This window comes from Phyllostomus hastatus, unplaced genomic scaffold (assembly GCF_019186645.2).
Source record: "Phyllostomus hastatus isolate PE091 unplaced genomic scaffold, TTU_PhHast_1.1 phas_contig_329, whole genome shotgun sequence".
NCBI classification, from domain to species: Eukaryota; Metazoa; Chordata; class Mammalia; order Chiroptera; family Phyllostomidae; genus Phyllostomus; species Phyllostomus hastatus.
The window spans coordinates 2,637,429-2,659,191 of record NW_025333854.1 but is presented as its reverse complement, the minus strand read 5'-3'; the positions used below and the strand labels follow the sequence as shown (position 1 = coordinate 2,659,191).

Sequence of the window (21,763 nt, the reverse complement as noted above, 5' to 3'; positions counted from 1 at the left end):
TCCGGAGGCTGCAGGGAGAAGCCCCCGGGTCCCGGTGGCCGCCTCAGCCCCGGCGTCCCTTAGCCGGGGCAGCAGAACCTCAGTCCCTGCCTGCGTTCCCTTCTCTGCCTGCTCACGGGCACACTGCCCCCGTGGACTTAGGGCCCCCCACTGAATCCAGAATGCTCTCCTCTGGGATTCGCATGTAATCACACCAGCAATGAACCCGTGTCCAAATAAGCCCCGTTCATGGGTTCCAGGCCTTAAGACCCCAGCATACCTTCTGGGGACACTAGTCGACCCACTGGAGCAGACTTGCGATGACTAACGGGTGAGTCCCGCCGGAGAGGCTGTTGCCCCTTTCCTGTGCTCAGGCGCTCAGGCAGCGCTAGACGGAGACTTGTCCGTCGCTCCTGAGCACACGGAGCTGCACGCAGAGCAGTACCGCATGGCCACTCACTGACAGCACTGGCGCGAATGCCGAACCACAGCAGTGTTGCACCCCTCAGTACCCGTAACACCCAGTGAGTCTCTTTCTTTGGTAGTTCATTGTTCTGGGTCCGTCTTTCGACATAGAAAATCACCGTGGGTCTTCTTTCCAGAGGTTTTAAAACATGTCAAGTACTCCCGAAAATCAGGAAACAGCCACAATGGCAGTCGGGCTTGTCGTAGCTCAATGTCTTTCTGAAGGCAAGGAGAAAATAGCCCAGCGGCATGTCCCTCTAAGCCTCGAAGGCCAGGTTGGGAGGATCTGCGAAGAAGAACACTGTGCTTTTCCCACAACTCACGAACCTTTCTCTGTCCTCACGACCTTTCGTGGCGGAGGGAGGGAGGGGGTCCTGGGGAAGCCAGGGGTTTGTTAGCTGGAGCCGAGAGGAACAATCCGAAAGCGGCTCTTTCATAAACACACGGCCTCCCTGCGCCTTCCTCCCTCCTGGCGTCTCACCTGGGTGCAGGGGGCTCCGCAGACGTGACTGGGCGAACGTATAAACACGGATGACCGTCTTCATGTTATTGATCCACATACGTGCCATCGTGTGGAATAACAAGTGCCCTCTTTTCTCAGTATTTAATGTTTTACTCTCTCCGTCTGTATTACAGCAATTTACAAAATTAGTGCACTTCTCATAACTTTTACTTCAGTCCGTGAGTTCCAACCTTTCTCATGGCACACATACACCAATTACTAAAATCTGCGGCCCACCAAAACATCTATTTTTTGCTGATCTGATAAGAAAAGTAGGTACAACCTTGATCCATTCCCACCAGGCGGGTACTGTTGGGTTGGCTGTGGGCATTTTTTTTTAATTTTATTTATTTATTTTTAGAAAGGGAAGGGAGGGAGATAGAGAGAGAGGGAGGAACATCAATGTGCAGTTGCTGGGGGCCGTGGCCTGCAAGCCAGGCATGTGCCCTGAGTGGGAATCGAACCTGCGACACTTTGGTTCACAGCCCACGCTCAATCCACTGAGCTACGCCAGCCAGGGCTGCTGTGGGCATTTCTTAACTGGACAATGGAGGGGAAAGAGGTCAGGGCCCCCCACTGACAGCCGGGTGGGTGGGCTCTGGGAGTCCTTGCGGGGCACCGAGGGCCCAGCGCGGGGGTTGGAATCGCGGACTTAGTAAGTCCTCCTGGCAGCCTTCCTGCCCCACGGAGACCTCGCTGCCGCCTCCGCAGCTCGCGGGAGAGGCGCGGGCGCAGACGGGACGCTGCCCCGCTGCTGCCCTGCCCGAGGTGGCCGCCCGCGGCTGGCGCTGGCGCGGAGCAGCCCCTCCCGCATCCCAGGCCCCCAAAGTCGGGTCTCCCTCTGTGTCTGTGTCCACGGCAGTCGGCCGCTCGCCGCGTCTTCGCGTGAGGGCACCCAGTCCTTTCCCCTGGCGCCGTCCGATAAAAGAAACATTTTCATCCCTTAGAACGCGAACTGCAGACCCGGCGACCTCCGGGACCCTCTGGGCCTCAACTCAGGGAAGAAGACGGTGAGGCTGCAGCCCGACGACGTCAAGCGAGGCGCCATTCCGGTAAGGGCGGGCGGGGCCGGGACGCGGGCGGGATTTACCGCGCGCGCTGCCCGGGGGAGGGAGGATCCCGTGCGGGCCGGGAGGTGGCCGCCCCAGATAGGCTGTTTGCCTGTGCTCGCTCCCGCTCGCCACGCGTGGGAAACACTAACAGCGGCCTGTGCACGTTTCCACAGGACTGCAGCGCCTGCAAGCTGGCGACCCTCACGTGCAGCCTGCGCCCCTCCGACGCGAGCCAGGTGAACGTGTCCCTCGTGCTGTGGAAGCCGACCTTCCTGAAAGTGAGTGCTCGCCGGGTCCCGCGACACTGCGGCGCTCACGCGGGTCCGGTTGTCGCTCCGTGTGCGCGCGAAGCGGAGGGCTTCTCCGCGAGGAACGCAAGGGGCGAAGTCTAAACGCTGCGGCCCGAGCCCCAGCCCCGCGTAACCGGCCAGTGGGGCCTCCGCTTCCCGACTGTTCCCGTCCCCCAGGCCCCTCCCAGATTTGTCAGATTTGTGTCTTTTCCTCGTTCTTTGCGTTCTGAAAGACAAGCACCTGCATAATACCAAAGCTTGCAGTTAGCACTTTGGAACTCAGTTTAGAGACAAAGAATTATAGGGAGATAATCCTTGATACCGTTCACAGAGAACAGAGCTAGCATATGTGATGGGCTCATGGTAGTAGATCAGACCACCTATACCTATACCTATATAAATAGATGTACACATTGACATATCATATATATATATATTTGGAGGACATTTTAACCCCTAACAAAGTCATATCCCTCTGACAAAAAGGTACCTGAGAACTTAGGTGGTTTGTATTTTGTATTGTTTGTTTCTGTCTTAGAAGTAGTTGATCGATTACATGACATTTTCATTTTTAGATTTGATCACATTGAGTCGCTATTTTTGTAAGTCACGGATTGTCGGATGTTGGCGATCTCGTGTTGAATCCTGGAGAGACACTTCCATGCACCCCATTACCGGGTGCGGCTGCCTCGCACCTGGCCATGTGCGCCGGGGGAGCAGGGTCTGGGGCTGTGTCTGCTGAGGACTAGCCTGGGTGTGTCCGCTCCCTAACAGCGACGACCCAAATGGGAATTCGAGCGCAGGAAGGAAGGGCGGGTCCACAGGCACCTTTTGATACCCCTAGTTCCCTCTGGGCGCCAGCAAAACCAGTGTTTGTTTGTAATCTCTCAGAAGAGGGGGTTGGGGAGTAAAGGGGAAAAGGGGTAAAATATACGGTGACCACAGGAGATCCAACTTTGGGTGGTGGGCACAGTGCCATATGCAGAGGATGCATCGTAGACTTGCGCCCTTGAAACCCGTCTAGTTTTATTAACCAACGTCACCCCGGGACACGTCACTAAAATGTTTGTTATTTGGAGATGTCGTCAAACCTACAGGAAGTTGCACCAAAAAAATATACCACTCACACACGACTAGCTCTTCACCGTGGTTGGCATAAGACATGGAACATGAAAATCCCGTTTGCTTTCCAGACGCGCTTTTCCAGCCTGAACCTTACAGTGAGGGCGGAGCTTCGGAGCGAGAACTCGTCCCTGGTGCTGAGCCCTGGCAACCAGAACCGACAGGCAAGTGCAGCTCCGGGCTCTGAACTCACTGTCCGTCTCACTCCCAGTTTGGTGGCATAGTGTTTTGTCCTTGCTCGGCCGCCAGCACAGTGACTAGTGCCGCTCTCGGTAGGCGACAGACACTGTTCGCTGCAGATGACACTAGATGAGTTTGAGATACAGTTTCTGGCTCCTTCTTCTTTGAGTGAAATTCGGGGCAGCCGTGATGTTTACACTTCACATGCCACGTTTGACTTCGTTGCTGCTAACGAACACGGTGAATTGATGTTTTTGCTCTCACCGCGATAACAAATAATGCACTTGCAATTTCCACCTGAAAAGTGACATTTTAAAATGCAGTTGACGGCTGAAGAAGACAGAAAGTGTTGTTTATACTGTGTGGGGAGACGTCAGTTTTCTAAAAGTTTTTTTTTTTCCATTTAGTCATTGGGAAATTGGAAACAAGAAGAAGTGTTACTCCTTAATATAAACTCATGCTTGAGTCCTTGGTAAAAATAAAAATGGTTTGAGACGTTTTCCCTCTTGTCTTGCTATAAAATAAGGCCCAAGTATTTGCCCTTAATGGAGACACTTCATCACAATTTCCCTCATATCATGGACGAGTTTAAATAGCCCGTGTGGGTGTTACGAGTCATAAAATTCTATTTGGGAGCTACCTAACATTCAGATGTTGTTTTAGAATTTCTTAACTTAAATTATTACTTATTGTACATAATGATAATGTCAATGACCTCTGATCACCTTTAAAGTTAAGATATATGCATGTAACACAGAGAATATAGGTGTATGTGTACCTACTTTATAAAAAGCGCTTAGCCTGATAAATGCAAACTTGTCCCACACGTGGAGAAGCCAAAATTTCACCAGTATGCACCAAAACCTGTGAGTATGTATTATCAATACATTGGAAAAGAGTACATTTGATTTCTAAAGATGTTTTGTTAAACATTTTTATGATTAGCTTTATTTCCCCTAAATGTTAGTTTTAAATTCCCCGTGGCTCCATTTACTCTCCGTTGTATCCTAAAGAAAAATTATACCGGAAATGTTAAAATTACTCAGAGTGGTCCCTTTGTAGTGGTGTGACCTAGAGACGTCACCGTCCCGCCCAGACCGCCGATCCGTAAGCTCAGGGAGCCCCGGGAAGGGCCGGCACCCCCGCCTGCTCTGTGCTGGGTGCGTCAGCAGGGCCCTGCCTGGGGAATCCGGGCATGCGGGGTGTGCCCGGGGGTCCGGCCACGCAGACTCCTCCCCCGCCGGTTTCCTCTCTCACTGCCCACTTCTGTCCGGCCCAGGAACTGAGATGCTTCCTGCTGGAGGCTGATGCTCGAGCTGTCCGTCATGGGTATCCGCCCCGAATTACTACTCTCCCCTGGGAAGCCTAAGGGATGGGACCCAGAGCGGACGGGTGCCGCGCCGACAGAGCCTGAGCAGCTGAACGCTGGCAGCGGCCCTTTCACAGTCTCACTCGGCCGGCGCCCGCGCCCAGACCCCGGCTCCCGCTGAGTCGCGGGGCGGGGCGAGGTGGTGCCACAGAAGGCGCACCGCAGCGAAGGGTCTGCAAAAACGCAGCTACGTGTGCCCTGGAGACGTGTGCGTTCCACCGTATGAACAGTGTGCCTCCACTTGCAAAAACAGACACCTATAAAGCACGGGAGAACCATAATTAAAATAAAAAGGCCTATTCAGGTCTTTATGTCCAAAGCCCGTGGCCTCGACTTACGCTGTTGTGATGGCGCACCAAAGCCCATGAGCACATCTTTAGATCAAATCCTGGTTCTCCCTGGATCGCACCCCCCTTTACCTGTGCGCCTTCCGGTTCGGAGACAGCGTACTGCTACTCTGTGCATTTCTGAAGGGTAGGACTGTCCTTCTGGTAACCTGACACGGTTAGAGATTTAGGATAAAGGAAGGGGGTCTTTCCATGTACACAGCGTTTCCTCCGTGTGGAGCAATGAGGGGAAGTAGGCCGTTCGGGAGGACGCCGTGGCGTGGGAGCGCTCGGCGCGGGGGCGTTCTGACTGGTGGAGACCAGCGTTAACGGTCGTGTCCCATCGCTTCCAGCTCGCGATTCAGATTTCCAAAGACGCGCTGCCGGGCAGGGTGCCCCTGTGGGTGATCCTGCTGAGTGCCTTCGCCGGCTTGCTGCTGCTGATGCTGCTCATCCTGGCTCTCTGGAAGGTGAGCGCCCGCCGTCCTCTGACTCCCTAGCTCAGCTGCCAGCGGCCGCTGGTAAAATAAACTGCGGTTTATCCGTGCTGGGGAACGCAGGGTCGCACAGCAGTGAAAAGCAGTGCAATCACGGCCGAGACAAAAGAAGAGAGGAACGTGTCTATCCCCACCACCGTGCCCTACTTGATCCCATTTTGCAAGAGAAAAACAAAATCGGTACATCCACAAATCATGCAGGGTCTCTATAGGGGGCTGTAATTACAGGGAACATTCATGTTATGCCTGTAACACTGGAACTTTTAAATTAAGTATACATTCCTTTACAAGCAGAGCAGAATGTAAAATCTCTTATGTAGAAAAAGAGAATAGATTTCTAAGTCAAATTTAAGAATTGAGAGCAATAGAGTCATGGTTAAGATAAGCCTTATTCTAATCATGTATTTCTCTGCATCTTAAAAGTCAAACAGTTATTTAATGTGTAAACAAATATACCACAGTTTATGCAACGGTGTTGTGCCGGGATGAGAGATGAGAATGTTATTGATTAGTTGATGAAAGGAAAATCTTACAAGTTCACAGAGTCCTAGTTCAAGTTCTCTTCTAAACCTGAGTGACATTTGTTTTTTCTTGGGTAGAACCCTACGTTTACCTAGATGTTTTGCTTACACCGAGGGAGGCAGATTTTTTTAACTCTATCATTTCTAAATTAAGCAGAATGGAGACGATAGTTTTTAGGAAAATTTGATAGAGAATAAAATCTATAGAAGTGTTGAATTTAATGTTTTTCCAATTAACATCACATTGGCATTTATTCTAGCGTGCCATCACCCTATATTTCACCGATTATTTTGTTGAATAGCTAAACTGTATTATGAATACAGATTGTGGGTCCATATTCAGTTTTCTTTTTCCATCCCAACATCACTTTGTATCGGTTTCGGGTGTGCAGCGTAGCGATCACATAAGCACATACTTTACAGAGTGTTCCCCCAGTACTTGTAGCGCCCCGGCCCCTACACGGTTGCCGCAGTACCATTGCCTCTGTTTCCTGTGCCGTACTCTTCCCCTGTGACTGTCCCGTGGCTGCAGTCTGCACCGCTCCACACCCCACCCCACCCAACCGCTCTCCCCGGGTCCCCCAGCCCCTCCCCTCCGTATTCACTTCTCTGCCACCTGAGCCACAGAGCTGTCTTTTTATCAAACAGTTCAAGTAACCCATTTCTCTCATCCAATTACCAACGGTTCCGATCGTCATCCCTCTCTGGGTGGGTGGCTCTCGGAGGCGAAGAGGAACAGAGCCACACCACAGATGTAGGTCAGTCCGTGTTTAGGTCAGAAAGTGGAGTCCATGGCCTTGCCCCAGCAAAGCCTCCGAGAGGGAATCCTCGCCCCAGACTCCAGCTCAGTCCTGCTGCACAGGGACCGGCGCTCTGTCTGTAATACCCGGCTTGGCCACACCGTGGTGCCCGAGGCCCGGCTCAGCGTCGTTGTCAGGGTTACACTTGACCTGCAGAAGGCGCTCCCTGCCTCCACAGGCACCTCGAAGGGAGAAGGCGTCTGTCTCACTCTTGCTTTCTCCCCGCGGCCTCTGCGGCTGTGAGCACTGCATGGCCCGTGTGGTTTCAGGAGGAGGAGAGGAAGCCAGGGCTGATGTTCCAATAGGTTCTCTCCGACCACGTACCTCTGCTTAAAACAGATACATGAGTTTCATCCACCTGTTTTTTTAATCATCATTCTAAAGAAGGAAATATGTAAAAACGCAGTCTGATGCTTCCTGGATCACTTTGGACCAAAGGACAGTCCCTTAGCCGCCTTCGGACCCTCCAACCGGCCGGGAGAGTCAGTCCAGCCCCTTGGGGTGGGGGTGGGGGGAGGCGCAGCTGTCAGAACAGCCACCCCTGGTACAAGGGCAGGGAACTAGCACTTATTGAGTGCTTACTGCATGCCAGGAGCTGCTTTGAGCTTCTCCAGAGGAGCACAGGGTGAGACTCAGCCGGAGCAGGAGCCCTGAGAGGGCAGACCATTCCCCTGGCTGCACCCGGTCTCTCCCTGGTGCCTGAAGTCGGTGCTGAGGGTTTCCTCACTGATCCTTACCACCACCCTGGAGTCCTCATTCAGTGTCATATCCTGGGGGGCGGCGGGTGTGGGTGGGGGACTTTCTTAGTCTCGTTGACATGAGTACAGGTGTATTCATCCGACGTTCGTTACGCATCATTGCCATTAGGCATGTACTCTCTGCCCGAAAGTTTTTAATGAAAACTTCCCTATAGGGTTTTGAATTCTGGGAGTATAAATATAGTCATTAAGTAAATAGGAGAAGAAAGAGGAGGAAAGTGAAAGCTACAAGGAAGGCGGGGAGCTGAAAACAAACTTGTTTCAACTTTTGGCTAGCACTGGCCCCACCCACTTTGAAGCTATAAACTTTATTCTCCTACCGTCCACCCTGATTACCCAACTTCCGCTGGAAACCTACCGCAAACAGAATGGGTGGGTGGGAAAGTTTAGATAACAGAGGTTCCCTTGTACAATAGTGCATGCAGTGTGAAAGCCAAGGGCGGTGCAAAGGAGCCAAGACTTGGGAAAGGGAACGGATCAAGAGCTGGGGCGGGGCGGGGCGGGGCGGGGGCAGGAAGGAGAAGTTTCGTAACTCCGCACCTGCCCGGGAGAGCCTCGTCTGACTTCTCCCCACCTGGGCGCGCAGGCTCGGGTTCCGGGCCTGGTGAGCTGGCCGCACTCCTGCCTGGCTCAATGGGAAGACCGAGCCATCTAGGGGATCTGCGTTCAAAGCAATATAAATGTATCGTTTTCTCGTGTTCGTTCTTTCCGTTCCCACAACACTCTCCCCACTTACCACCGGCCGGACTCCGAGTGAAACTGCCCTAACTTCACACTGCATCTTTTTTTACCATTTACCTCCTCCTCTCAGCCCTCAATTGTTCATCATTTTTAAAAAGATTTAATTCCCTTGCATAATTGACTGTGGGTGTATGATTAAAACAATGTGAAGATACCTCACTTTCAAAGAATTAACTCATTGTCTTTGCTTGAGCCACTGTAATCCACTCAATTAATTTAAAAATATATATGTATCTATTTAAGAAAAAACTACGAACCTTCTCTAGGAACCTTAATTTTTTTTAAATACCCATTTTAGATTAGATCATTACAAAGGTCCTCTCCAGCGCCTACACTTATTTTTATTATTCTGCATAAGAGGAAATGAATAAGTAAAACAATTGTCCTTTGTGATGCCCCAAAGGATAACGAAAAATATACACATTCACCGCTGTGTGAAACTTGTCCTGTTTTCAGTGACTTCCTTTTCATATCCGGTGAGGCGGGCTGTTTTCCGGGGGGCTCCTCCCACCAGGCCCACAGACACAGGACTCTGACGCGTTTAAAGTTAGGCCGGCTGGCTCAGAAGTCTCCACCTCCACCCCTCCACCACTACCCCCACCCCACCCGTAGCTGCAGGCGCCTGCCACCTTCCCCAGCAGCTCAAACGACCTCAATGTACGACCATCAGTCCCTTGGGGGCAGTTTCTCTGCCGCACCCCTGGATGAAAGATGAGCACAGAGCGCAGACAGTGCCAGCTAACTGCATGCAGTTTGTCTGTGTCTCCAAATTCTCCCAGAATCCTCTAGGTTCATTTATTATATGCGCCAGTTTTACGAGGAGATAAAATATTTAACCAATGAAAAGGTTAACAATGAAACAGCAATTTGATAAATGTCATTTCTTGACATTCAGCTTTTCTTATTAGGTCAAGGAAAACAAAACCTTTTAATTATGTTAATTATTTGTATGCCCAGAAGTACTAACATATGGTTAAAGTAATTTCTAATAAAAGAGATTAGAATGTGCCACTTAAATTCAAGTAAGTAATTGCATTACGTTTGGTATTCTCTCAACAGGTTGGATTCTTCAAAAGACCACTAAAAAAGAAAATGGAGAAATGAAGTATTTCGCAAGAGAAAAAAATAATTATTCAATGATTTATCCTCAGGTTTGCCTCAAATATGTGACAAGAAATTTATAAATGTAATTAAAGACATAGTCACATAAATATATGTGACCCACCAGGGTTCATCACTTGGAGAATGACAGATCAAGGAAGACCCAAAAACAAGGAAGATCCATTTACCTTCTATAAAATGATGAAAACTATTTTTAAATAGTCGCTCACTTTTGTTGAGTACTGAAGCAAAATTACAGTGTTTTATGGATGAAGAATAACCTTTACAGATGAGTTTATATATTAAATCACCATTCAGAGTATTTAAGGAAGGAGTGCATGAGAAGATTTTTATCATTGAGACATTTACATTCAGAACAATATAAACGAAGCTTTTTCTGTCGATTCCTGATGAATATACGTTCAACCCGACATTAACATTTGTACAGTAAGTGCTGAGCGAAGGATCACTCCCCCCAATTCCAATGAGAAAAGTTCCCCAGGCAGAGTCTGCCTACGGACCGAAATAAAGTGAAATCACAGAGGACACATTCAGTGTCTTTGTGCCGGATTCAGTCCTCGCACGGTGTTCTTTCCAAAGTGTTTGGAAAATAGTGTCATTGAGCTGAAATTCTATCTGTGATGGAAAACCAAGATAGATCTATTTAAAAGCAAGTGCACTGAATGGACTAATATAAGCTTTTACAAAACATGCTTAGTTTTGATATGGAGCTCTAAAGCTCAAGATTGTTTCATACTGAAAAACAAAAACAAAAACAAAAACAAAAACAAAAAACAACCACTGAGAGCAGCTCCGTGCCGAACCAGTGACTGGTTAGGGAAGGCCATTGTGCGCGGGTCGCGCTGAGACGGACTCTGAGCGCCACGCCGCAGCCTGCGCCGCTGACCGCCGCAGGCCTCCCTGCTGCACAGCTTCTGAGCTTCAGGGGGCCCCCCTGGGTGCCCGAAGGAGTAGGAGTTCCCTCAGCTCCTTGGTACACGGTCCATGCCAGCCCTCCAGCCAGCCGTGCGCGTTCGTCTGTCTCGGATTTCGGAAGCTGATCCCTTCTGCCAGCCCTCTCATGTTCACGGAAAGGCGGGGCTCCCTTTCAGCACGGCGTTTCACCAGGGGGCCGCCGCTTGCTGAGCGTGGCACGCCCGCGTGGCCACAGACCTGCAGGCACGGGTGTTGCGCAGTTCCAGGTGCGGGACCTCGCGCCCGCAGAGAGACGTCCTCACGCCTGGGTGCGTGACTCCTCGTTCTGGGAGAGAGCGCTGCGGTGCACGGGATCCCGCTGCGGCGGCGTCGGCCCCCGGGTTGCTGCGCGGCTTAGGAAAACAGCAGCGAGCGCGCAGGAGCCACGCTGGAGAACTCCTGCCGCGCGGTTTGCTGGCGCTTCCCCAACGGCGCCCCCTCTCCGGCCCACGGCCGTCACCAGCCCAGACCTGTCACTACCCACAGCGGCCTGGGCTCTGCCTGCTCTTCTCAAAAAGCAGCAGCAAATCCGTGAAGAAATCCAATGACCTGGATTTAATTTTTTTAACCAAGGGATTATCTGAGGACAGTCTTACCTGACGACCACCCGCGCCGACCTCTGAGCTCCTGGAGGTCAAGGCTGTGCCCCCGGGGCAGCTAGAAGGGCAGAAAGGCCGATGTCCCCAGGGCTGCGGTTTCCTCCCGCTGGGAGGTCACTGTGCAGAACAGTCGGCTTTGGAACCTCCTTCATTCCTGCCGCCTATCGCCGGGTGCAGAAATCACCTTTCCGCCCAACAAGACTTTCTTTGTTCACCAGAACCCGGGCCTCTCCCATCTGCGGGGTCACCGGGGGGCACGATCCCGCGCGCAGCGGGCGGGGCAGCCCTGCTGCGATCCCAGCGCGTCCTCAGAAGGGAACGGACTGGCGAGACCAAACTCCCGCGCGCGCGTGCGCGCGCGGCACCTGCGACTCTCGGTGAAGCAGCGCCGAGCCAGGGGCGTGCGCCCGTACACGCGATGTTAGCACGAGGGGGAGTGGGAACGATGGTGGCGCGAACCTTCTAGAAAGGAGGGCAGGACTGTTGGGCCAGGTCGGATGGCTGCTTATGAACCCGGCAGAGCTTTCCGCGCGAGCCGTTGCCGGTTCTCAGTAGGACGCGTCATTCACCCGAGACCCCCCTCCCCCAACACGATAATTTGTTGAGGCGCATGCGTGTGTCTGCGTGTGCGTGTCTGTGCATATAATTACGCGCGCGCGCGCACACGGAGACACAAATGTAACGCAAAATACCTCAATAAGAGTTTACAAAACCTAAACACAGAAAAGCTACACCAAGAAGAAAATTTTGATTCACCCACTTCGCATATAGTTTTCATTTTCATTAACGTTTCACTCGAGCATAGAGTTCTGCAGCTCAAACGCATATATACAGAGGCTTTGATTAAAAAAGATACGGCAACAGATGTCACAAATTATCTTTGTACAGATGTTCTAAAACAATCAATGATTAAGAAATATAGTAAACTTTATCAGTTTAAAGTATTTAATAAGTAAGTGAAATTTAAGCCTATTAATTTATTGGCTAAATTAAATTGCAAAGTGCTTTTATTAAACTTTGGTATTTAAAAAATTGATCATCGCTTACCCTGTGCACTGAACTATGTATGAAGGCCTTCTCCCCACCCAGCCTCCAATGGTGTATCGGTAAATTATTTAACTCTCTCTCCAAAGGGAAAAAATTCCTGATTTGCGTCATTATCCAATTTCCATGTCCTAAACAGCCTCACCAAGGCCATTATCAAGCTATTAACGCAGACCTCACCAGCTTGCAAAGTCCCTGAAAATGTATGCCAGCTCTCATGAAGGAGCATGAACCAGCTTCAGCAGTCACTGCGATTACGTGACAGTGATAAACTGATACAGAGATGTAACGTGCTGTACATATATACACATGCAAACACACTGTATGATTATTATGTCAAATGATTGCTCAACATGCTGGTCTCCAGCCCGCAGATGCAACACCACACAGTTCTGTATTCTCCAGCTTTAATCTCTGAAGGCACGGCCCTGCTTTAACAGTAACAAGTCGGCGCGGACTCGCAGGAGGAGGGCGAGGCGGGCAGGGAGCCCGCCGAGGCGGGCGGCGAGACCAGACTCAGCACCTCCCAGAGGCCGCCTCCCCGCCCCAGGAAGCCAGGCCCTGCGAGCAGTGCTGGGGAAGGTCCTTCTCTGTAAATGTGTTTAACTTCTCTGATTCGGCTTGAACTTCAGTGATCCAGTTGATTCGGTCTGTTCGATTATTTTCTCTGAGCACAAGGTGCATGGACAATTCCCTCTTCGGCTGTTTTCTCTATGTCATCAATGTTCTCGAAATGAAACTGTAGAGAGAGATACAAAATGTGATGCTTACTCAACCGTAGTGATTTTACCTAGAAATGCATGTATGTGCCCTGTCCTTCTGTTCTAAAACCGATGTGTGTCTAGGCTCCCTGGGGAAACAAACCCTCGTACCAAAGCCAAGGTGGCTGCCCAGTGCTTGTGTGACACCGACTGTAGCAGAGGCTGTGAGGCGCCCTGGCCACAGTCCCTCTGGGCACACCCCCACCGCCTCCCCAAGGGCCACAGCCTACAGCGTGAGGGCATGGCCGCCCGCCGCTCTCCACGCCTGTGCATCACGCAGGACCATCCCACTCACGCCTCGTGGCGTGCTTTGCATGAATTAACCGCCTGGCTTTGCACAGCCCTGAGAAAACTAGGAAAGGCCCCGGGCGGGAGCATGGCTAGGGCAGCAGCCACATTAATGCTCAAATAAAAAGGCGTCTGGCCAATCCCTTTCTAACAAATATCACCTGGGCACCTTTGTTGGTTTTGAGCACGTCTGAGGCCCCCCTCCAGTCGTCTTCTCCCCAGGAGAGGTTTCCCAGAAGATGGCTGGAGAACCCCGTCGGACACAGATGCTCTCTCCGTGGGCTGCAGAGACTGCGTGGCTTCTGAGAGCCTCCACGGCGGTGACGCGGTGTGAGCTAGTGGGGACGCAGTGCAGCGTGCTTCAGAGGTGGGCCACCCTGACGAGGCAGACCATCGTGGGGTACTGTCAGCAACCGTGCCACAGTGTGGGGGCTGGCGGGGTGCAGCCCGCCCACGGGTCCCCGTCAGCACCCCACAGTCGCATCCCCACCCATGGAAATCACCGTCCCCCAGATGGAGAAGGTGCTTTCAAGTCCTCGCAGCGGTGCCGTTTTTAACTAAAACGACGTGACTGTGCACAGGAGACTTTTCAATGTGAACACAGCCTCAGGGTGAGTCCACTGGGCAGCCCCTCCAATCAGACTGCTGTCGCCGAGTGCCTTTGACACACAACTTCTGAAACCACGGCGGGGCTCAGCGTTACCTCAGCGGTGCGTCGCCCAAGGCTCAAGGCCGCCGGGTCTTCTGGAGAGCAAGAAAAACGGAGTTGACGTCTAACATTGGAACCTTGTGAACAAGTCAGTCTCCTTGGTCCTCACGTTAAAAGTCACCCTTGCCTTTAGAAATTCCCCGTAACAGCCTTTCACACCAGCCTCGAGGAAGTGGGGGCATGTGTGGGCCAAGCCCAGCCCCGCGGTGCCCCCAACATCTGGGCCCAGCAGGTGCCCTTCCTCACGGATGGGGACGGAGCCTTCGGCCCCTGGCGAGCCGCGGGCTGAGCTCCTGAACCCACTGGTGCCCAGGTCAGCCCCCACCAGATGGGGGGCATGCGCACCTCTTGCTGAGCTTTTACCGTTCCAAAAAAATACGCAAGGGTGACTTTCCCTTCCAACGTTGGACTCCCTGCGGCGAGATCAGCTTTGATTTTTTTTTCTTTTAAAAAATACACCAGATCCTTTCACCCGTCCCTGCTGAGGGTCGGACTCACACGAGGCTCCCTCCTATTTCCCTCCAGCACAGGCGGGGGCACGTCGGCGCCCTGCGCCCTGGGCAGCGGGCCCTCCGCGCCAGTGAGCGGCGCGGTGGGACGCTCTGTGCGGATTCGGGCCTCCCTGGGCCAGGCCGTTCTAAGCCTTGCGCCCCTGCAGCACCCTGAGTGGCAGCCTGCTCTTTTCGGACACTTGGAAACCCTTTACCTGACACCATGGAAGTCACGGCAATACACGAGGTGCTGGTGGCACTGTCACTGCGATCGTGTGTGATTTTACTGTATTTCAAGTCACGTCTTTCTGGAAGAAGACTGGGTCGGGACTCCAGGGGCCTTTCGGCCGCAGACCGAGACTCACGCACGCGAAGCAGAGCGTCTCACTGCAGCCCGGCCTCCGCACGTGGGCGGGGACCTTCCGAACGGCGCAGGCGGCCTGCGGGCACCACCTGTGCGCACCCCGTTTGCCAGACGTGGAGGGATTGGCTGGGGGAGGTGAGGGTGTCATCGCTTCTCTCCTCCACGAGCGGGCGAGCAGACGGGAGCCACCACACACGGGACACGGCGGTGACTTTCCAGGAGATCTCAGCGCCCCGGGCCCAGAGCCGGGTGGCAGCGTTGCTGTCGGCCCCCTGGGGTGTGCCGCGTCTCGGGAGGAAGAATGAGAGGCGGGGTGGGGTGGGGGAGGGGAGATGAAGCTATTGACCTTGTGTGCACCCATCCTCACTACTAAATGTGCTGCCCGCTCCCCCGGGCCACAGCGGTCCTGTCCCCGGCACTGTCGGGTCCACTTTTCGCCTTTTCACAGGCCGAGCGCGGCGTAAGTGAGGACGGGGGCGGGGCGGGGGGGGACGGGGACAGTCTTCGCTGCCCGCTCGCCCGCCCGGGCTAGCTGCCTGGAGCTGACCCACCGCGGGCTGGCGCCAGAGCAGGGGTTCGGAGCAGCCTCTGGTCAGCCCTTCTTCGCACTGGAGCCAGGCCACACGGGGCGCCCCGATCCTTAGCGTGTGTGTGTCTGAGACCCCCCCGCCCGCGTTCAGGACGCGACGGCCCGCCGCGCGGCCCAGGTTAGGAGCGCTGGTCCGGAGGGAGGACCGCACGCTGTGTGTGACTGCTGCGCGGCTGTAGAGTTGTTCGCGGACAGGGTAAAGAACTGTGACCACTTTATGAGAGAGAGGACAATTGTGTATAATAACTGCCGCCCTGAACCACGCATATCACATTCACGCCAATAAACCTGCCTGCATGGTCTAACACAAAGTCCAAGGCATTGCTTGTTTTTTCTTTACCTCGGAATAAACTCACGCAGAGTGTAGGGGTAAGCGCCATTCTGCCAGACTTCTCACTGGATAAACTCCTTAGAAGATGCTTTGGTCAAATTCAAGAACAAAAAAGGCATGACCTCGGCTAACTCTACTAATTTATTAGGTACCTAATTTAAACCCACTTTTTTAAAAAAAGAAATCCATTTTTGGGTAACAGTGACTTAAACTGATAAAATTAGAAAGAGCTGAGCGAGCAAAAGAATGCTCTGAATGTGCCGCGCGCCGGGCATCCTGTGCGCAGGGGTGAGGTCATCTGGGCGGCATTCTGTGCAACCGTCTTATCTTGTGCATCAGCTGTGTGTCTTGCGTCCAGTAAACGAGCATCCTGCCTGTTACGTTGAATAAAAAAGTGACTCAAAGGAGAATGTGACGGCTGTGATTGTTAAGTACGCGGATTTGATCCCAGACTAATGTTTCTTTCAAAGCTCCAAGCTTTTTTTTTAGCCCCTCAGTAGGTTGTCACTTTAATGCTCCAAAAGAAAAAAAGAAAAGCACATTAGGTCTGTCTGTAGCGTTTCCTGTGCACAATATAACAATGTGATTAGTCTTTTGCAAACACCAGACAAAACCCACGGAACCCATATTACTACCTTCATGTCTTCTCCTGATGAGATGTTTCAATGACCAACTTTCTGCCGCAGAATAGCACATAGAACCACGTGGTGTGAAACAAGACAACATTAAGACATAAAAAAAAAAGAAAGAAAGCTATTTTATTTATTCAGTCTACAGTTTAAAGAAACAAAAGTATTTAATATGCAAGGGCTCGGAAAAACACAGGAAGAAGCTGTAGCAGGAATGACACATGTTTGTCTTGTGAGCTACTTCACCCTCAAAGTATGCGGCCCGGTGAGTCAGGGGGTACTTTCACAGGAGGAACAGACTGAGTCGCGAAGACGGTGTTTATTTGTGAAGTCCTGTGACTACTTTGTGTCTGGACTTGTCCCTGGGGCCCTGTCTTTTCCTTCCGACTGGGAGACGAGGAGGTGTCTCCACACTTCGCCCCTTGCCCAGAGGAGAACGCAGTGGGGGGGGGGGGGCACAGAGGACCTGACTGAGCTCGCTCTAAAATAGAAGGTGGGCATCAGGAGTTGTTATTATCTGTTAAGCCTGGGGCGCAGACACAACATTTGCTTTCCTATCCTCTGTGGTGCCTTTGTTCACTCTGATGACAAAACTAACGTGATGATCTCAGGCAGATGTCAGGGAGAATAGGCACCACGCAGACGTGGTTATTAATGAAGAACATTGGAGGGGACTTCTATTTTATTCTGTAGGAGACTTACAGTATTCAATATTTGATTGTTCTTAAAATATCAATTTTTAAATAAGGCAAAAATGTATTTAGGGTAAAAGGGATATATACACATGGTAGCACATTTGAAAAACACAGACGAAAAAGTAATTCAAATAGTCATTATATCAGTACCAGAAATGGCTGATATTAAATTGTCTTTTCTCTGGACATACATGTTTATGTTTATGTTTATATACTTCTGTTTTGACATACTTGCAATCACAAAGCATATGGTACCCTGTCCTTCCAAAATTTTTCACATTATATTTCTTAATTTTCCTTTAGTTAGAGGGTAGTAGCCATCAAATTCTTTCCCTTACTCTGAAGGTCACAACAGGGAGAAAATTCACCCACTCCCACGTTCTAAGTTAACAGCCACTGCACATGCGTGCACATTCCGCACCAGAATCGCCCACAGTCCGGCTGTTAAACCGTCCTTTACCCTCTTCCTCGGGCAGGAGTGGGGCGGGGCGGAGGGCAGCAGTGGTGGGGAAAGGGGGGAAATAACCTTACTGAGTGCAATAGCAGTGGCAGCCCCATTCATCATGCAAAACCAGTGGGTTATTTTACTAACAGTTCTGGAAAAACAAGGAATTTGCTCTACCAGAAACGAGACGTGGCACTGTTACACTGCAAGCACTCACACAACCGAGTCTCTAAGGCGGTGGGGGGGGGGGCGCACAGAGGAACAGGACGGGAGCTGTGTGGCAAACGAACAGCAGTGTGGCAGATGTAACCACGCCTGTAATGACCTTGAAGGGCAATGGCCTACGCACTCGAACAGAAAGGCAGAGATCGTCACACCCGTAAACCCTTAAAAGAGCAGACTTCAAATTCAAAGGCACAGGTAAGTTGAAAGGAGAATCACGGGGGATGACAGACCCTGCAGACAGAAAGCGTGAGCGAGCCGGAGCTGGCTGTATTGAGAGCGAACAGAATGAACTTGACGACGTGTACCTTTCCGGATGTGGGAAGGTTCTACCCTTGGGAGGGAAAAGGAGAACCCCTGGACTTGCTCCAAATGTATAGAAATCCTGGGTTTATACTAAGTTGACTTCAATGCTCTGCAGATTTTCAAGGGCTTCTTAGTCCCTGAAATTAAACCTCTGAGCAGACTGGCGCGGAATCATGGAGCCCTCCCACCCTGAGACCTGAGTCTTACATCAGCGTGCAGGGTCCCTGGCCTGTGCAGATTCCGGTGACGACGGTCCGGTTCCTCCCTGAGGGCAGGAAGGACAGGGCCAGCACCAGTGTCCTCGGGCCCCCAGATGGCCCGCACTTCGCAGGCAAAGGCAGCTGGGTCCTTCCATGCGGGAGCTCCAGCTGGTACTGGCCTGGGCACGCCGGCTCGAACTAACAAACGCAGCGTTGAAACACCCTCGGGCATGGTCTGCCCCCACTCTGCTCAGCTGTGTGGTTTTTGTCTATCTTTCCACGGAGTCTGTGCGGCACAAATTAACTCATTTAGAGACCACAGTCCCGCGTGGTACTCCGAAGGCGAGAGTGGAAAGGCCTCACCCTGGTCAAGGAAGCAACAGCGCCCAGCCCCGCCACCGACTGCAGCTGCAGGGCTGGGGGGAGCCGCGGGGGACGCGAACCGTCCTGGGCAGACTGCCCGGCGCTCTTGGGGTTCGCCTGCTGAGTCTCTCTTCTTCTTTTCTAGTTTTTTTTTTCCTCCTTTACTCTCACCCTTTCCTACCATTTTGCACCCAAGTATCCCCTGTTATTCCTTTCCACGCACTTTTCAAACCTTTATTTCGTCCCTGCCTGTTTCAAACACCTTATCATTCTAAGCGGGTCCTTCCGCCACGGTCCTAATTAGAGGACTGTGCCGCAGCACCTCGACTTTCCCCTTCATCGTGAATGAAGGTCGTGGGTTTCAATGACATCATCGGTACTCTGCAGGAGATTAACAACTGGGACTTGGGCTGGCTAGCACAGGTGCTGTGAGCTGGAGGAAGACAGCCGGAAGGCCAGTTCGCCCTTCAAAAGAATAATCAGCATCCTAAAAGATTTCCCAGAATTCCTTCCTTCCACATCCCCCTCTCTGGCCCAGTGATTCACGACCTTTGCTGATTGCAAGGGGAATCGAATTTTGAATCTTCAGCTTCTAGAGCAGGAGTAAGAGACCGGTTGGGTGGGGCTGGGCATTATTCAGTTCATAATGTCCAAACCGCATTTCAAATACAGTCTACATGACTACCGCCTCTTTCAGTGTTTTTAATTGAGTGGAACTTTAGGCTAGAAGGGGTCTCTCTGAGCATTTTTGACTCCAAAATTCTATGGAAGTACAAAGAAAAAATTAAAACTGTTTTTCAAGATGATTCAACACGTGTTCGTCATAATAGAATATAATACAATATGAATCTATGGAGAGTTCTTCTAAGACTCATCTGGCATTTAAAACTCTGAAACCATGCATTATTTTAAAATATTTAAGACATCATTCATTTACTGAAACACTAATTTAACAGACATGTATTAAGTGTCTACTGTATGCAAGCCATGTTACATCTGGACACTGAGGAGAGTCAGCATTCCCTCTGAGAGAGAATGAGAGAGAGAAAGGGAGAGAGAGAGAGAGAGAGAAAATGCACGCAGAAGGTGCCTTCCCACGCAGGGGCAGGGTCTCCGACAGCTCTTTGGAAGACACTTTCTAGGCTGGCACTTGAACTCCAGCCTCTCTGTCTCTGGGAGGCCCTGCTCAGGACACACGGATGTCACCCGTCTCTGAACCCCTGCAGTAATGACAGTCTGGATGAAACGGCATTTCGGTGTCACACACAGGCATCTCCGCATGCACCCCTCCTCCAGGCGCCACCCGCAGAAGGTCTGGCTGGCTGGGCTCCCACTAACTCATGCCCTTGGAGGGTCTGTGACCTGCTGTCTGCCCACCTGCTCCTGGTCCTTCAGCAGGACCCCTCGGGTCCTTCAGGAAGTTCGCAGAGGGCTGGCCCCCACTCCTGACCACAGCTTGTTGGGTATCAAGTGGGCCTGCACGGTCTTCCTCTCGTTTCCGTCCCACACACCCCCCACCCCCGGCCGGCTGCTGGCACCCTCGACACCAAGTGCTGCTGGTCTGCGTCTGTGAACCGGGCTCGGGGTGTGGCTATAGCAGGCTCCATTACCCTGGCGTTCCTCACCCAAACAAGGGGGAGAAAATGTTTCTCCTAAGCCACGGACAGGAGCCAGGCCAGACACTTCTCTGCAATTCAGTCGTCTTTCTTTCAGAGGCCCAGTCATGGCTGCCTCTGTGTCCTCCCCTGCTGCATGAGACCCCTCAGTCCTGACTGCAGAGTGACAGGGGACCCCCAGGAAGTCCCACCGGCCCCCCAGACCTGCGGAGGGGCCCGAGTGCAAGCAGGGCGCTGGCTCCCTGAGGCCCTCTCCGTGCTCCTGCGTCCCCCGCCCCCAAGCTGCTTCCCAGCTTCCTAGGGCAGGCAATTGCCCCACTCCTCTGTCTGCGTCCCCCTCGGGGCCCGCGTGCTGCTGTGGAGGTGCCAGGACCTGCCAGCACGAAGGGAGGACCTTCCCCACCGCGCAGACTCCAGACGTTGGCTGCAGGCAGAAATGAGAGTGAGCACAACAAGCTTTTCCCAGAAACGCTGGTGGAGTCGCCTTCCAGGGCCCTGTCCGGGAGGCGTCCAAGCTCGGAGCCGCCCAGACCTCCCCCGCGGCCGCGCTCTGCGGTGGCGCCCGGGCTCCGCGCGCGAGCACCGTTCCCGCTGACCTTGAAGGCGCACATCCGCTCTCTTCACTCAGTTTCCAGTCCAGGCGGCCACATGTGCTTAGATTGAGAGCGTCTTTAAAGATGTGATTAAACAGGCGTCATTAGTCTCTCTCCTTTCCTCCCCCGGACACTGTGGCGCTGAGGCCCGCGCTCTGTTCTCCTCCGCTTGCATCCTGAGGTCCGCTGCGCCCGCAGCCCGGCGGCGACCCCGCCAGCGCCCCGTCTCCAGGCTTCTGGTTTCTTTTACATTTGTATTTAAACAGTTTTAAAGTCACAATGACTGACGTATAGTTGACATACAGCAAAATTAATCTTTTTCAAATCTCACCCTTATACAACCCTTGAAAAATGTATATGGTGCTGTAACCAGCACCACAATAAGATCTAAAAGGTTTCCCTCACCCTGAAAGTTGCTCAGGCCTCATTGGCCCCCATCCTCCCAGCCTTCGCCCCCAGCTGATTTCTGAACCTTCAGCTTTGCTTTGTCCAGCATGTCGCGTGAATGGAGTCATGAGGCACGTGGTCTTTTTTGGATCTGCTTTTTCTCGTTTCGCATAACGTGTGCGCTGCTCAGCCATGTCACTGCTCAGATAGGCTGGTCCTTCCTGGTCACGGGTGTGTAGTACTCCATCACACGGGTGGGTTTGGGGGCGATGACAGAGCCATTATTTTGGTTTCCCTGTCTTTGAAATGTGCGTCTGCGGCAAGTTGGGGGGAGTTGTGTGACTGTTGTAGCTGTATTTTTTCTTTTGTATTTTCTGGCAGACAATATGAGAATCATGCCAAGTGTTGAACACATGTACATGCTTTGCATTGTTTTAGGAGAGGAAACAGTTT

At 52.2% G+C, this 21,763-nt stretch overlaps 1 protein-coding gene across 1 annotated transcript in view; it reads left to right on the top strand.

Annotated features, from left to right (window-relative positions):
- ITGA1 (integrin subunit alpha 1) overlaps positions 1–16,264 on the top strand; it is a 150,682-nt gene extending 134,418 nt beyond the window's left edge. Inside the window, exons 25-29 of the mRNA XM_045839909.1 lie at positions 1,894–1,998; positions 2,172–2,276; positions 3,482–3,574; positions 5,639–5,755; positions 9,662–16,264. Of these exons, the coding sequence (XP_045695865.1) occupies positions 1,894–1,998; positions 2,172–2,276; positions 3,482–3,574; positions 5,639–5,755; positions 9,662–9,706 (465 nt within the window). The 3' untranslated portion in view covers positions 9,707–16,264. The remainder of the gene's footprint in view (positions 1–1,893; positions 1,999–2,171; positions 2,277–3,481; positions 3,575–5,638; positions 5,756–9,661) is intronic.
- The last annotated feature ends 5,499 nt before the right edge of the window (positions 16,265–21,763 follow it).